The 16,751-nt window shown below is 30.0% G+C and overlaps 1 protein-coding gene across 3 annotated transcripts; it reads left to right on the forward strand.

Annotated features, from left to right (window-relative positions):
* The first annotated feature begins 2,194 nt into the window (after positions 1-2,194).
* Positions 2,195-13,459, forward strand: LOC129296952 (disease resistance protein RUN1-like). Of its 3 annotated transcripts, none has more exons than XM_054935356.1 (6): positions 2,202-2,793; positions 4,439-5,540; positions 5,664-5,936; positions 10,180-10,995; positions 12,539-13,134; positions 13,220-13,459. In XM_054935356.1, the coding sequence occupies exons 1-6, from the start codon at positions 2,279-2,281 to the stop codon at positions 13,311-13,313; spliced, it is 3,396 nt and encodes a 1,131-aa protein (XP_054791331.1). In that variant the 5' UTR covers positions 2,202-2,278; the 3' UTR covers positions 13,314-13,459. The 3 variants fall into 3 exon arrangements, with proteins under 3 accessions (XP_054791333.1, XP_054791331.1, XP_054791332.1); XM_054935357.1 differs by having other exon boundaries at positions 10,792-10,995; XM_054935358.1 differs by lacking the exon at positions 13,220-13,459 and having other exon boundaries at positions 2,195-2,793; positions 10,180-10,988; positions 12,539-12,734.
* Positions 13,460-16,751: the final 3,292 nt, after the last annotated feature.

The following is a 16,751-nucleotide window of genomic DNA, read 5'->3' on the forward strand; positions in this document are numbered from 1 at the left end:
TAGGATCATTCTCTATTCAATATACTATCAAGAAAATTAAAAATCTGATTATACAGAATTATATCATCACTTTTGATTAAGTTAGGGAAGCAAACAATGCACAAATTGACTTGCTCATCAAATTTCGCATGAGAATTTAAATATTAATGTTTTTGATGATGCACTTTTATGTGCAAAATTTTATCAAGCTTTAATGAGTTAACTAGTTATCATCTGCACGTTTTTTTGTAACCTTTTAATTCAAGGGGGGAAAAAATGCATTCACTGTTCTGTAACATGAATTGATCGTAATCTAGGCTTTCATTGAGTGGGCCCACAAATGAGGAAAGCTTTGCCTTCACACTAACTCAAATTTAAGCCCCTACTTAATCGTTTTTGAATCTCCTAATTTAACTTTTGTTTACTTAATTAGGCATCTTTTCCTTTACTGACTTCTTAAAAGTAAATGAAGCCACTCTACATTGATGGAACAAAATATTTAATGACATATGAATATTTTATTAATATTTAAAAATTATATAAACTAAAAATGTATTTTAGTCTATATTACATCCATTTTTATATATAAAATTTTTTTAATCAAATTTTGCATAACAATAAAAATTTATTATTTAATTAAATTTATATAAAAATACAATAATTTTTCAATTTAACACCTAATAATATTATAATAAATATTATGATGGTGATAGGAAAAATATATAATTAATATTTTATTTTATTTTTTAAGATAAAAATAAAATTATTTAATTATTTAAAAATATTATTGTCACTTATTATATTTAAAAATAAAATAAATTTTTAAAAAATAGAGAAAGCATAATAATACATCACGATATTGTGTCGCTTTAATTATTCATCGAATGTTGTGTCGCTTCCAAAATTCAAGACACCATATTGTCATTATTGGATTTGAAATTGCCACGTCTATCATATAGAGAGGTATTGGATTCCCAAGAATGTGATACTTTTGGGTGGAAAAATGAATTGTTGTGGTCTGAAGGGAATAAAATATATCGGTAGATTTGTGTTTGTAGCGTCAATATTAATTTTTGAAAGGATAGAAAATATGAGAGAAAAAAAAAAGAATAACTCTTCACCCTTTTGAATGAGGAAAGAAAAATGAGATGAAATAAAAGTAGGAAAGAAAAATGAAATATAAGACTTCAACTTTTTCCTTCAAATGTGAAGAGATTGAGAATAAAATTATTTGAGAGAATCACATATAGATCTAAAAATTTATGAATTTAACTCTCAATTTTATAATTTTATTATGATGAATTTATAATTTTTTTTAAATTTTAATATAATTTAAATTTATTTTTATTGTTAAAATTTATAATATAAGTTACAAATTTATGATGATGTCTAACTTACAAATTCTTAAATCTTAATATTTTGAGACTTATTTTAAATGAATTGATCTTCTTAAAACTTATATGTCATCCTTCCAAATTATTTTTCCAAAGTCTGCCCCCTCTCTAGCTCTTTCTTATCTGTTTGGCGCGTACTCCCTCCGGTCCCATTTATAAGTCCAATTTTAGAAAGTGTATTTGGTCCCATTTATAAGTCACGGTGCGTCTTTTTAGGTAATATTTGAGAGGTATTTCCAAAATTATCCTTCATGAGAGAGAAAAAGTAACAGGACATTACTTTTTAGATTTGTTATATAGGAGCATGTTTGTAATTTTACTTACTTTTATTCTTTATACTTTTATTGTATTGGTATTGATGAAGTTGGTAGAAATGACTTATAAATAGGATCAGAGGGAGTATTGCTTATGGCATCAAGCATTGACTTCAAACTGTAAGAAAAAAAGAAAAAAAGAAAAACTTAGAATTCACTGAAAAGTTATGACACAATAATGTAACATGTACTGACTTTGACTTCATATTTTTTTTTCATTTGATTTTTTAATTATGTGTTTATTTTCAAAACAATTGCTTCCCAAAATGATAAAAGTCAAACAAAAAACTAGGCATAACCTTCTGCAACATTTGCCAAGCCCCCAAAAAAAAAAAAAAATCTTCTGCACAGCTTGGATCAATTTTCACCATTTTTACTGTCGAAAATATTATTTAATTTTGTTATTTTATGATTTTAACATAGTAAAATTAGTTTTTAAAATATTTATTTATTTTCACAAACATTGCTTCAAGATACTGGTCAAACAAAAACTCGTGAGACCATTGGTTCTCACTACATCCAATAAATTTCCTCCCGTCTTCAACGCTTCAATCATTGTGCAAATTTCTCTCTTCAAATCTCAGCAGAACCATGGCGATTCAAGTGGCGGCGCCATCATCATCCCTTGGCTTCACCAGCAGCAAAACCAAGTATAGATATGATGTTTTCCTCAGTTTCAGGGGTGAAGATACTCGACTCACCTTCACTGTTCGTCTCCACGATGCTCTGTGCCGGAAGGGAATCAACGCCTTCATCGACGACAAGAAGCTCGCGAAAGGGGAAGAGATCTCACCTACGCTTCTCAAAGCCATAGAGAAATCCAGGATTTCCATTATTGTGTTCTCCACCAACTATGCTACTTCAACGTGGTGCCTCGAGGAACTTGCCCGCATCGTTTGGTGTAGGAAGCAGAAGAACCAGGTGGTGATGCCCATCTTCTACAAGGTGGATCCCTTGGATGTTCAGAAGCAAAGAAATAGCTTTGGAGAAGCCATGGCTGATCATAAAGCTGGTAGGTTCAAGAATGAACAGGAGAAAGTGCAAAAATGGAGGGCCGCTTTGCATGAAGCTGCTAGTTTGTCACCAGCATGGCTTTTCGAAGATGGGTAGGTTTGATTGCACTATTTTCTAATTGCCTTCTATTGATTAAATTTACTAAGAGTGTGTTGAGAGTTTAGAATTAAATGAAAAAGAACATAGTGGAATGGAATGAAATTTTTCATTGTTTGAAAGTTTTATATGTTTAAGAATATATGATGGAATGAAAATAAATGATTATTAACAGAATAGAATGGAGTGGAGTGGGATGGAGTAAGATAGAACAAAACATTTAATTGTTTGAGAGTTTTATTGGAGGAATTCATAAATGATTTTATTTAATTATTATTTAAGAATAATTGTAAAGTTAATATATTTGAATTAGATATAATTATGTTTTTCAGTTTTATGTTGAAAGGGGGTGAAAGAGTGAGATGGGGTGAGAAGGATGGAGTAATTTTTCAATAATATTATTTATATTGTGCCATTCCATCCTCAACACCCCAAATTGTGAGACAAGAGAAAATGAGTTTAGGATGACTAAGGATGGCTTGTAAGGTCATTTCAAACCATTCCACTCCCTTTTAAAAAAATTCTCTCAAATAATTGTATCTAACTTCTAGTCTTTCCTCTTCATCCTATTCCATCTCAAAATAAACTTACAAACACTTATGATGAGAACAAATAGTTTTACATGACTATTGTTTGAGAGTTTGTTATAAAATGGATCGAATGGAATTGATTAATTTTTTTTCAATATTATCTTTATGCATAAAGATAACAATAATTAAAAGGGTAAATAAGTAAATTATCCCTTAAATATTAGGATTAATAATATTATAGATCTTGAACTCATTTATTGTACAAATTATTCTCTCAATTTTTAAAAATGGTACAATTTAGCCCATGACATCAACAAAAGTTAACTCTGATCGTTATTTGACTAGAAAAATGACATAAAAGAATCAAAAAATACTAATAAAGGATCCAAAAATTACATATAAAGACTCAAAAATTACAAAAAAGGACAAACGAGTACAATAAAGAATCCAAAAATTATAGACAAGGATCTAAAAAATTACAAAAAAAGATCAAAAAATTTTTTGGTCATTTTTTATAATTTTTGAGGTCAAATTGATGATCAAAGTTAACTTTTGGTAATAGCAAGGGCCAGATTGCATCTTTTTCAAAAGTTGAGGGAACAATTTGTATAATAAATGAGTCTAAAGTTTATGGTACTATTGGATCTAAAGTTTAGGGGGTAATTTGCTCATTTACCCTAATTAAAATAATGCAATAATTAAAATAGAATATTCCTAATTAATATAAAATATTTTCAATATTTAAATCTTCTTAAATTTTTAATATTTTCAATTATTTCTTTTTTCTTTTTGTTTCCATCAATTAAATTGTTCACATGTTGTGAATAGTACAAAGTTGGTATAAATTTTGTATATAACAACAATAATGATTTGTTTGCTTTTACATTTAAAAGTTTAATTTTGTACCATTTATGTTTTTTTATATTGAATTTACCTTTTCCAGCCAGAGTCTTTTAGATATCCTTAAACTGAGGAGAGGCAAATATTGGAGAGATAGGATTAAAAATTGAGGAGCTTATGTATTCAAAGAGGAAAGAAGCACATAAGAAACCTTTTACATAAATATCTTCATAGTGAATTTTTTTTTCTTTTGTTCTTTTTCCTTTTGCAGATGTGAATCTGGCTTTATTGAAAGGATTGTCGAACATGCATATTCTATGATACCTCCTAAACGCTTCCAGAACATTGATCATATGGTTGGACTTGAAACTCGCATAGAGGAAGTGATGTCACTTATGGATAAATCTGATGACCGAGTTTGTATGTTGGGCATTTATGGAACTGGTGGAATAGGAAAAACAACACTTGCAAAAGCTTTGTATAAATTAATCTTCTACCAATTTGACGGTGCATGTTTTTTGTTTGATGTTCGAGAAGAATCAAATAAATATCAAAGTATTATTCGTCTTCAACAGACACTTCTATCAGAGATTCTTGGGGAACAGAAAATGCAGCTTAATAGTGTTGATGAAGGAATCTCATACATAAAACACAGACTCTCTAGCAAGAAGGTTTTGTTGGTTCTGGATGATGTTGATGAGTTTAAACAGTTAGAACAACTTGCAGGGGGGCGTGATTGGTTTGGTTGTGGAAGCAAGATTATTATAACAACAAGAAATAAGGAATTGCTCATTGCACGTAATGTTGAGAAAACATATGAAGTGAAGGAGCTAAGTCGACTTTGCTCTCTTGAACTCTTCTGTTGGCATGCCTTTCGTATGAGCCAACCTCCAAATGGCTATGAAAATATGTCCAATCATGTTATTAGATATGTACATGGCCTTCCTCTAGCTTTAAAATTAGTAGGCTCCAATTTGGCACATAAGGACTTTGAAGAATGGAGATCTACGTTGGAACAGTACAAGAGAATCCCTGAAAGAACAATCCATGAGGTACTTAAGATAAGCTATGATTGCTTACCAGATGGTGCTAAGCGTGTTTTTCTAGATATTGCTTGTTTCTTTAAGAAGAAGGCATTAGAATTCATTGAAGACATACTAGAAGCTTGTGATGATGGGGCAAGGTTTTATATTGAAGTCCTTGTTGATAAATCTCTGATCACTATTGATGAAAATAGCAGTCGCTTGTACATGCATGATCTCATACAACAAATGGGCAAGGAGATTGTTAGGCAAGAAGGGCCATCAAATCTTGGTCAACGCAGTAGATTATGGTATTACAGAGATGTTCTTGAAGTGCTACAAGAAAATTCAGTAAGAATCTATTTCTTGTGGTCTGTTTTCTTTCATTCTTATATATATAGAGTTATATACATCAAATTTGTTGTGCTAATTTGGCAATATATAACAATGTTACTTTGCAAACTTGCATTACAGGGAAGCAGTAATATTGAAGGAATAATACTTGATCCACCTCATCAAGAAAAAGTGGAGTGGGGTGGTATAGCATTTGAGAAGATGAATAATCTCAAGATTCTCATCATTCGAAATGCCCAATTTTCAACAAGTTCTAAATATTTTCCAAATACTTTAAGATTACTTGACTGGAAAGGATATCCTTCTATGACTTTACCGCCAAATTTTTCTCCTTCGAAGCTAATTTGCTTGAAGTTAAATGGAAGTCAGTTCACATTGGAAGAGCCATTCAAGGTACTCTTTTCCTTTCCCCCCGACCACAATTTATTCTTTGGTATAATTTACTGATTTTACTGTAGCCTTAATTTTCATCTAAGGAATAACAATAAACTACCTTGAGTTTCACATAGCTTTGAGAGCCCATATCAAATTTTCCTTTTTGATTCCTAAAACCATCAAGAGAAACATCTAACAAACAAAGATTTGAAGTTCAATTCAAAGGTATAGGCCAAGCAACTACAACTACAACAACTCAAAGCTTGGCAAGTTCTAGGAGCATTAGAAATTAAACTTGATAGAATAAGCAAGGTTAATTCCTTCTGTCGCATGCTACTAGTGCTTTCACTTGGGGGATGACAAATAACAAGGATGAGTTGCAAATCTCAGTAACCATGGCTTATACATGATTCAAAAGCAATAATATTGAAGATTTGTACATATAAACCACTCACATTCGATCCCTTTCAATGGAGTTACACAAACAAATTTACGACGTCATATATGGCCGTACACCATGGTTTAACCCAAACCGCCTAGAGAAGTATGCAAATACTAATCCCAAATCTAACATAACCCAAACACGAGATGGCCAGCACACACTTGTAAGGTACACGTGCTATTCAGTTAAGGTTACATGTAGTAGCCAACACACACCTGCAAGCGACGTACCCATGCTGCTACGTTGACATAGCTCATAAGCATATACACTCATGCAAGAGGTACACATTCATAGGCAATCATTAAAATCCCCAATCCCATAGCAACATGATCAACTAACACTTGCATATCCTTTACCATCCACAACTCGTCAATGTTAATGTAAAACTATAGTCACCTTCAACTGCTTAATACAATTGTATAGCACTGGGCAAATAAGTTACGGGCCAACCTGTGAGCTATCTCGCACGGGCTGGCATTTTTGCGGGTTGGGTTAGGCCATCCCGCTAGATAAAACGGGCTAAAAAATCTAACCCAAGCCATTTTCTAGCGGGTTAGCCAACCTGCGGGCTGGCCTGCAAAAAATTATTAATTTTTTTAATAATTTAAAATTTATATAATATAAATATATTTATTTATTTCATATTTTAAAGTAAATTAGTAATTAAAAAACTTATAAATAAATAAAATAAATATAGAATTCAACTAAGCAAATTTATTTTGTTAGATTTTTACTATCAATTATCTTTTCGCCTAGGTGTGCTATCTTTGTCATTGAAAAAAATTTGAATATAAACCCATATTATTTTTCTCAATGAATTCATATTTATAATTTCAATAAATAGATTTTATGATATTAATAAATAATATATATTTAAAATATTTTTATAAAAACTAATAAATCATCTTCACAAACTGTAATAAAAATTTTATTTGCAAATTGTAAAAAGAATTTACATTATATTTCAAATGTAAAGAACATATTTGAGAGTCATAAATTATATATTTAAGAAATATTATCATTATTGTAGATTTATAAAAAGATATAATATAATTAAAAAATAAAAAATTATTTTTTAAAAATATGCTAGCCCGCGGGCCAACTCGTTTAGCCCATGGGCTAGTCTGTTTTAGCTCGCTAATTTTGCAGGTTGGGCTAATCCAACCTGTTTTTAAAAATGAGCTAATTTTTTCAACCCAACCCATCAAATTGTGCGGGTTAAATGGGCTAGCTCGTTGGCTCAACCTGTTTGCCCGGCTCTATGGCTGCATACCAATGTTAAGAGAGAGCCACAAAGCACCATCTAGAGCCATTACCTCTCATTCCATTCATCTTTCAGTATCAGCCTAAATCATAAGAAGTTACAAACTCTAGAGCTCGAAACTCCTCTCTTTTCCATCTAGGGTTTGCTCTTTCTTTTACATTTCAAGATGTAAAAGTAGCCAAATAATACCAATTACCACTGGTGCAAACCATAATTTTAACTACACATTTTTTGCCACAATTTATCAAAAAACTGTGGTAATATAAGACTCAATGGCATAGATGTAAATAAGTTAAAAAATGCATCATTTTTTACCAGTCTTAAATTAAACTGTCACCATAAATGGATATTAGATCAAATTAAATGATTCAATTACTTAAAATAAATTATCAATTAAATATTTAGTTGTTTTTTTATTAAGGCACATTTAATTGAATATAAATGTTAAATTAATTAAATAACTTAATTTATTAATAATGTCTGAAATCAGACACATTTATGTGTCTGTATTTAGACACTATTAATTATTAAATGATAAATTAAAATATTTTATATTTATATTTTAATTTTATAAAAGATATTACCTAGAATGTAATTAATTTTATTTTATTAAGGCGTGAATGTAGCATTAATGTGCGTTTGAAACAAGACATATTTATTGGAACATTAAATAGAATTTACGACATAGGCAACCATATGTCTGTCACCGTAAATACTAGCTCCTTATTTATGACGGCAGGGCTTCAAAAACCTATCACCATAAATTCTATCTTTAACTCCAAGCTTGTTGCCCACATTTTTTTTAAAATTTTTTTAAATCAAGTAGCATTTACGGCGACAGGCATCCAATTGATTGTTGTCGTAAATACCCACTTGTCAAAACTTTTTTTTTTTTTGAAAAAGATGAGTTCAAGTATTTAATTTTAATTAATTGTGTCTGTATTCAGACACTATTAATTATTAAATGATAAATTAAAATATTTTAATTTTAATTTTAATTTGAATTTTATAAGAGATATTATTTAGAATGTAATTAATTTTATTTTAATAATGTATGAATGCAGTATTAACGCATGTGTGGAATAAGACGTATTTATTGGAACATTAAATAGAATTTACAGCGACAGGCAGCCAGGTGTTTGTCGTCGTAAATACCTCAGCTCCATATTTATAGCGATAGAGCTTCAAATACCCGACGCCTTAAATTCTGTCCTTAACCCCAAGCTCATTATGCACATTTTTTTTAATTCTTTTTTAGCATTTATAGCGACAGTCAAACATGGGCTTGTTGTCGTAAATGATATTTATGACGACACTCTTAATACCTATCACCATAAATTCTGTCCAACCCTCAGCTGATTCAATTTTTTTAAAATTAAACAATGTTGACTATATATGGCACCTATCAAACAAATATATTTTGTCTTGATAGATGTTTAATCCAAATAATAGCAATTGTCACCAAAAATTGCGTTAAGCTCATTTTTCACCAAAAGTCAATTTGAAACTGTGATAAAAAATAATATATTTCGTTATAGGTTATAAAAGACTTGTGACAAAAGATGATATTTTTAATCACAAGTCCTTTATTACTTATAGTAAAAAATATTATTTTTTATCACAGGCCCACAGATCTCACATTGACCTGTGGCAAAAAATAGAAGTTTTTATCATAGTTTCAAATTGACCTATGATAAAAGGTTTTCATTTATTATTACACAATCTTCTATTACACATCATTTTTTGTCATGAAAAATGTCATATAACTGTGGCAAAAAATGCCTTTTGCACTAGTGTCACATGCTATCCATGTGCTTCAACTATCTGGAGTGGGTTTTGGGCCTCAATTGTGTATATTAGGGCTTAAAGACTTCGACAATTAAGTCCAAACATCTTCCATGACATTAATAGAATCCAATTAGCCCTAAACTCCATTGATTAAACTTAAAACTTGGATTAAAAATTATAGGGTGGTACACTTGAGCTACATATGATAATTAAACACACAGGGAGACTATCTAATCTCTAAGGTTGCTTGGTTTTTATAAGTGGGTTACTTGGAATTCAAACCCAATATAATATAATGAGATGCGATTTAAGTAGTTTAAACCCCAAGGTTATGAGAAAAAGGAAAGTCGGGATTCTCCATGACTTAGACACCGAGAGACAACCTCATTCCTAAGTGAGGTTACTGGTAATTCACAACAAAAGTTAAGCATTTTTATCAGTAGACAATTGTGAGAAAAAGAAAAGTTGGGCCTCTTCAAAATTGAGACTTTGGGAGACAACCTCATTCCCAATTTACAACTATAGCTATTCGTTTTTAATAGTTAGCAATTGTGAAAATTAGAAAAGTTGGGGTATAATTAAAAAGATGTAAAAAATTTTAAGAGACTGAGGTTTTACCTTTTTTTGAGAACCATGAATTGTAATTACCAATATCCTATATTATGGTTCGGAGAGACTAGTTTTTTGTGAGTGGTATGTTTGCATTGGTTTAGATAAACTGAATGATTGAATTCTACTCAAAAGACAATGTTTTTTTTTTTTGGCAGAAGTCTGAATTCATGACACATGTGACATATTTGGATTTCTCAAAGTGTCAATTCATTACCGAAGTACCAGATATGTCTCAGTTGCAAAATTTAAAAACAATGATCGTTAATAAATGTCTGAATCTGACCAAAGTTCACGATTCAGTGGGATCCCTCAGCAAGCTTGAAAGATTAGATGTTAGTGAATGCCCTATACTTACAAGCTTTCCACATGAAATCAACATGGCATCTCTTCAAGAGCTTAACCTCGAATTTTGCAAGAGTCTTGACTACTTCCCACATATAGTGGGAAAGATGGAACATCTCTTTATAGTTTCTGCAGTTATGACCGCTATTAAAGAGCTCCCACCTTCCATTGGAAATCTTCCACCGCTATGTAGTTTAGATTTAAGCTCCTGCACAAGTCTTAGGGAGCTTCCAAATAGCCTATTGACGTTGCCAAATCTTGAGGATCTTGGGTTGGAAGGCATTCACTCTCTTGGTAGAGAATCTTTGAAGACAATGATGCAACAGAGTCAATCAATTATTTGCTGTGAAAATATAGAAACCTTGAATCTCAGAAATTTCGGTCTATTGGATGAAGATCTTCACCTGACTTTGAAATGTTTTCAGAATGTGGAAGACCTGGATCTATCAGGGAATGATTTTGTGTCACTTCCTGAGTGCATTAAAGAGTGTGCGTATTTGGAGAGACTATCTCTGACTAACTGCAAGAGGCTAAGAGACATAGTGGAGCTGCCATCATCGCTGCAACACATAGCTGCGGAGAACTGCATGTCATTAACTATGGAATCGATAGGCCGTTTATGGTCTCAGGTTTTTCTGATGCTTATATATTCTCATTTTCTTTTGCTATTTTAAATATTAATCAAATTAATCAAGTGTGACTGGTAAGATAGACATTAATGATCGGTCTCACAATCATATGGGATTGCAGTAAACTATAATTAAACTGTGAAAAAATAGCTTCACTCCTTCGAGTCCTATATAAGGCAGAAGAGAAGATTTTTTTTTGTCTAATTTATAAGTTACATTATTAAATTTTTATCACAAAATTTCTCATTTTATCCTTCATTAAATATTCGTGAGAGAAGATATGTTATTAAAGTATGTATATTTAATATTAATAAAAAAATTGAGAGTTTATTAAATTTTTAAATAGATTTACTAAATTTTAAAGTTTTTTTTAGTTCTAGTGAAACATGTTGAAAATTATTTATAAAAAGAATCTAAGGAGTAACTATTAAGTCATCGCTAACCTCTAGAACTATTTGTTGGAATATTAGGAGTGATTAGATGTTAATCACTTGTTAGTTAGTGACCCTAATGTGTATATAAAGGACACAACTTTAAATTAGAAAGTAGGGAGGTTAACATGGTTCTCACCTTATTGTTTTACTTTAAAGTAGGGGTTGGTTTAACACCCTTCGAGAAAGGGTAATGTAGTTTATTTTGGGAGAATGACAATTAGGTCTCAAAGGAGTGAATTAATGATAGTTAGATTGCTAGCAAAATTTTCTACAAAATAAATTATAAATATCAATTTAAATAGTTATAAACAAAAATTTCTATTACAATCTACAAAATTTGCAATTGAAACTCCTAGATTTGTAATTATCTGGATCGATATTTTCAATTTATTTTTTTTAAAAAATTTGTTGGGGACTTAACTATCATTAATTCAATGTTATGGAATCTAACTGTCATTCTCCTGTTTCTTTTTAAATCACACAAGAAGGGTTTGTCATTTTCATTATCATTTGATGAGTTGACTTTCATCATCATCTTTGTTATTAATATTCTCTTCTTCAATATTCCTAACACTATTTCCCACCCTAGTTATTTGTGTTTATTTTTTTGGATCTAAGTTCTCAATATACCACTAGTTCATTAAGATTACCCATAAATTTATTTATTGGTCAAATAATGATAAAATTGGAAAAATCATAATATGTTTATAAATAAAAAAAATCCATAGAGAGTCAAAACAATCAGTCCAAATTAATTTCCTCATCAAGCTACATCCTTACCCATAATTGGAGAATTTAGAAACATAAATATAAATATAATGATAGAAGCAGTTCTATATATAAATCCCACTAATAAAGAATAAATAATAGGAAAATTAAATAGTAGAGAAGAATAGTAGTACTCATATTCAAAACTCCCCCGTCCCCAGAAGGCACGCTCTCTACGTCTGATGATCCCAAAAGCTCCGAGTAACTCAAAACCAATGTTTAGATATACCAAGAAAAGTGACCTATTAGTTCTTGACTGCTATTGCTATTTAAATAGTATTATTTTATTGTCATTTTCAAAGCCGTAAATGCCTTTTGTTGCTACTGTTTTGATAAATCAGGCGAAAGAGGGCTTTGCCATGGAAATCGTTATGCCGGCAACAACATTTCCTGATTGGTTAGACTATTGTTGTAAAGGAGCAAAATTGTCTTTTCGTGTTCGTGGAAATATGCCTCGTATCGTCTTCGCATACCAGACGGGGAAAGCAAACACAAAGTGGGTTTACATGGTGGAAGTTTTTATGAGCATCAACGGTTGTAATAAAATGCCATGGATACAAACTGATCGTGTTGCAAGGAAAAGGGGTCGTGTTTTGTATAAAGTAGGTGATCAAGGTCATGTATATTTCTTTGATCTGCTTAGTGACTTTAGTGAAGAGTTAGAGGAGCTTAATAAGTTTCTGGGATTGGATTGGAATGACGTGGACATACAAGTTACATGTGACCCACCTGATCTCTCCATAGTGAACTGTGGTATTTATGTGGATAAGCGACAAACGAACATGGAGAATATCCAGTTCAAGTCTCCTCTGCTCTCCATGAATGCTTCAACAACTTCATTGAAACGAAAAGCTATAGCTTCTCATCCAAACGAGCCACCCAGGAAGCACCTGAGAAGGTTCAAAGAGAAGACCAATTACACAAATAAAACGACAAGGTGAGCCTGTGTGCTTCCTCTGTATGAATTGTCGTTTCATGGTTTTTGATTACTATTAATTTTTTCCCCTTTTGCACATTTGTAGGAAATCTAAACGTCACCAGATTTTTCATTCGCAGTACAAGAGAAAGATGTTTTTTCCAATGGCTAAGCATCTTTGGAGAGCTTTGTACTCTTAGGTATCAAATATTACCTTTAGTTAATAAAAAGGATATATGCATGATTGTTAATTCCAATGTGACGATTAATTCCCTTTTTTAACGTATTATCAGAATAAATTGGATATATATATATATATATATATTTACGATGTAAATATTATGTATATCTTGTGTTTAATTTGTTTAATGATAATTATTATATAAATATCAAGGCAAACCAATTTTTATTTTCTTGCTATCGTTCTTCAATCCAGCCAGATTAACTATTTAATGTTTCAGATCCCCTCTATTTTAATTTTCAATAGAAGATTTTTTTTTTAATTTTCGTTTTCCGTTCCTTAGAATGCTTTTAACATTTTCCTTCTATCTCTATCCACAGATTAACGTGCATGCAAATTTATTTGATTTCACCTAAATCTGCTTACATGTCTCTGAAAAAGTCAATGTCCCTATCCGAACAAACATGGCAAGAATGGACTTGTATTTTTTGGCAAACAGAAATGGACTTGTTAAAAACTGAGATGTATTTGGTTTAACTAGCTGAAAGAATTGAATCAATTTATCATAAGATTTGGAGTTCAAGTCCTAAGAAATGCAGTCATGTTAAATAAGTATGTTAAAAACATTCTTGAAGTACTTGTGAGGCCATCGTTTGTACTAACGATCCCCCATGGTGGGGCCTCAAATTAGTTTGGAAGAGAGGTGGTAATACCATATAGCAACAATGAAGAGAATGCTCTGCTTTGGTACTGCGGCCATGGACATTGAGTGATATGGGGCAAAATTTAGAGCGAAAATTTTGTCTGAAAATTATTGTAACCAATAATATTTTTGTCTAAAAAATTTCCAATCTCTGGTTTAAGTAAACCTGTGTAAATGAGATTAAGCAATCTCAAGTTAGCCTCCATCCCTCATACCAAACATATCAATTTGGACATTTCCAAACATATCAATTTGGACATTTTCTAATACCAATACCAATCCCAAATCCAATCCTCATTCTTTCATTTGGGTTTTTCAGGATACCGAAAGATAAAATCAAGAAATAAATGGATTTGTTAAAAATTCCAACTCCACTTGTCATTTTAGAAAATTTTACTTGTTAACATGTAAGGTTTGTTCTAAAATAAAATGTTCGAAAATGCATGAGGGGACATGCTATATATAACAACAAATGGATTTATTAAAACTTTTTTTACTGAAACCAAAAAGAAGCAGTTACGTTATTGATGTTCTCTTAAAAAAATTCCTAATTTATTCCTATTAAATGCATTATCTTCAAAAACACTTCCTCTCTCATATATAATTTTTTTACTCTACCAACAGAAACCAATGAAAGCGTAAAATTAGAAGAAAATAATTAATGATATATCTTTATATGAAAAGTGATTTATAACATAGTTGTCAAATTCTTGAATTAATTTTTTAAGTTTAACGTTTTTATATTTTTAACTTACAAAATCGTGTCAACTCATTTATAAATTCAAATTAATATAAACTCGATTAAACTCATAAGTTTGCTTTTAAGTTTACCGTTTTTATATTTCTAACTTACAAAATTATGTTAATTAATTTATAAACTTAGACTAGATGCAAGTTTGATTAAACTTGTTAAGTTTATCAATTTTTTTTGAGTTGAGTAATTTAAGTATATATTATAAATTATTTAATTCATAAAAATTATAACACTTGGTTCAAAGAAAAAAACTTGAAATGCAAAAACTAATATTAATAAAAAAATAAAAAAACCAAAAATAAGTTTCCCTATTTTAACATTTTTATATTTTGTATATGATAATTTATCAATATAGATGGGTTTAATTTTAATAATTTATATTTTTAATATATTTAAATTAAATTACTGTCATATTTTAATGGTTAATTGTTAACAGAAGTAAACTCTTATGAGTTTACAATCCAAGTTTATGATATGAGTTTACATTTTTATCATGAGTTTACTTAAACTTGTGAGTTCAACAACCTTGATTTATAAGAAAAGATTACTTATTAATTTCTTCTAGAATATGACTTATGTATGGGATTGAAGGAAATATATTTCTCCCTTTAATTTATTTCAAAATACAAGTCTTTTTAAGATTTTGATAAAAATATTAAAAAATTGCAATAAACGCATTAAAATATTGACCACATAAAATTTTCTCCGAATTTAATGAATTAAAAAATTTCCACATTACTCATAAACAAGGGTATAACGGGAAGAAAATATTCACAAATTATGTTTTGGATTTTTAAGAAAATCTATAAATTGAAACAATTTTTTTAAAAAAAGAGACTTATATTATGAAATGGAAGGAGTATTATATAATTATAAAGAATGACAATTAAGTCCCAAAATTTTGAATTAATGGCATTTAAATCCCCTGATAAATTTTTTTGAAAAATAAATTGAAAATATCAATTTAAGTAATTACAAATTCAGGAAATTTAATGGTAGATAATACACATTTATGTTTCAAATATAATTCTCAGATTGTATCTAGAATTCCTGTGTATAATTGTTTGAATTAATATTTGCAACTCATTTTTAAAAATGTACTTTAGTCTATATAATGATACTTCATGATTATCAGATCCGGCTTATAAATAAATTAAATGGCATAACCAGCAGGTTTCATGTTCTCTCTTTAATTATTACATCGAATATTGTTTCGCTTCTAAAATTCAAGACGGCATATTGTCATTATTGGATTTGAAATTGCCACATCTATCATATAGAGGTATTGGATTCGGAAGAATGTGATACTTTTTTGGTTGAAAACATATTGCTGGAGGGAATGATACATTTGATAGATTTGGGATTGTACCATCGATATTAATTTTGGAAACCTTGTATTAGAAGGTGGAGTAATATCTTTCTTAAACAATTTTTTAGAAGCAAAATCATTCTTCCATCATAAAACTTATCATTTTCTTTGTTATCAGTTGACAAGCAATACTTGTGAGACCCATTATATAGACAACAAGACATTTTGATTTATCTTATTGCTGTTTCTAAAATCAGGCTCTCGATTCCTGCCACTGCTACTCCTGGCCCCTTTGGGGCATGTCTAATAGTCAAAATGAATTAGAACACCTTGCTATCATTGCGTGTGGATCCCTCAATTATTTCATATTAATAGATAATGAAGAAGATAACAGGTCTTTAATGAAAGGATAATTTTTCTTCTAAAAAATTGTTTAGAGGAGATATATTGTCTCACTATTCAGTATATGTGCTTAGCACTTATAAAAAAAAGTTTAAGAAGAAACATAATCTTTAGCCCATTTTTTTAACAATATCTCTTTAACATAGCCATCATTATCAATGTAGTGAAACATATCAATAAAGATAGCTATTTATAACGAAATTCACAATAATTCAGAATTTCACAAAACATAAATAACATGATATGATTTATTTTTCAAATTTTATAATTATATAATATTACAAAATAA

This window comes from Prosopis cineraria, unplaced genomic scaffold, assembly GCF_029017545.1.
Source record: "Prosopis cineraria cultivar Desert tree isolate PC_DT_omini unplaced genomic scaffold, ASM2901754v1 PC404, whole genome shotgun sequence".
Lineage (NCBI taxonomy): Eukaryota > Viridiplantae > Streptophyta > Magnoliopsida > Fabales > Fabaceae > Prosopis > Prosopis cineraria.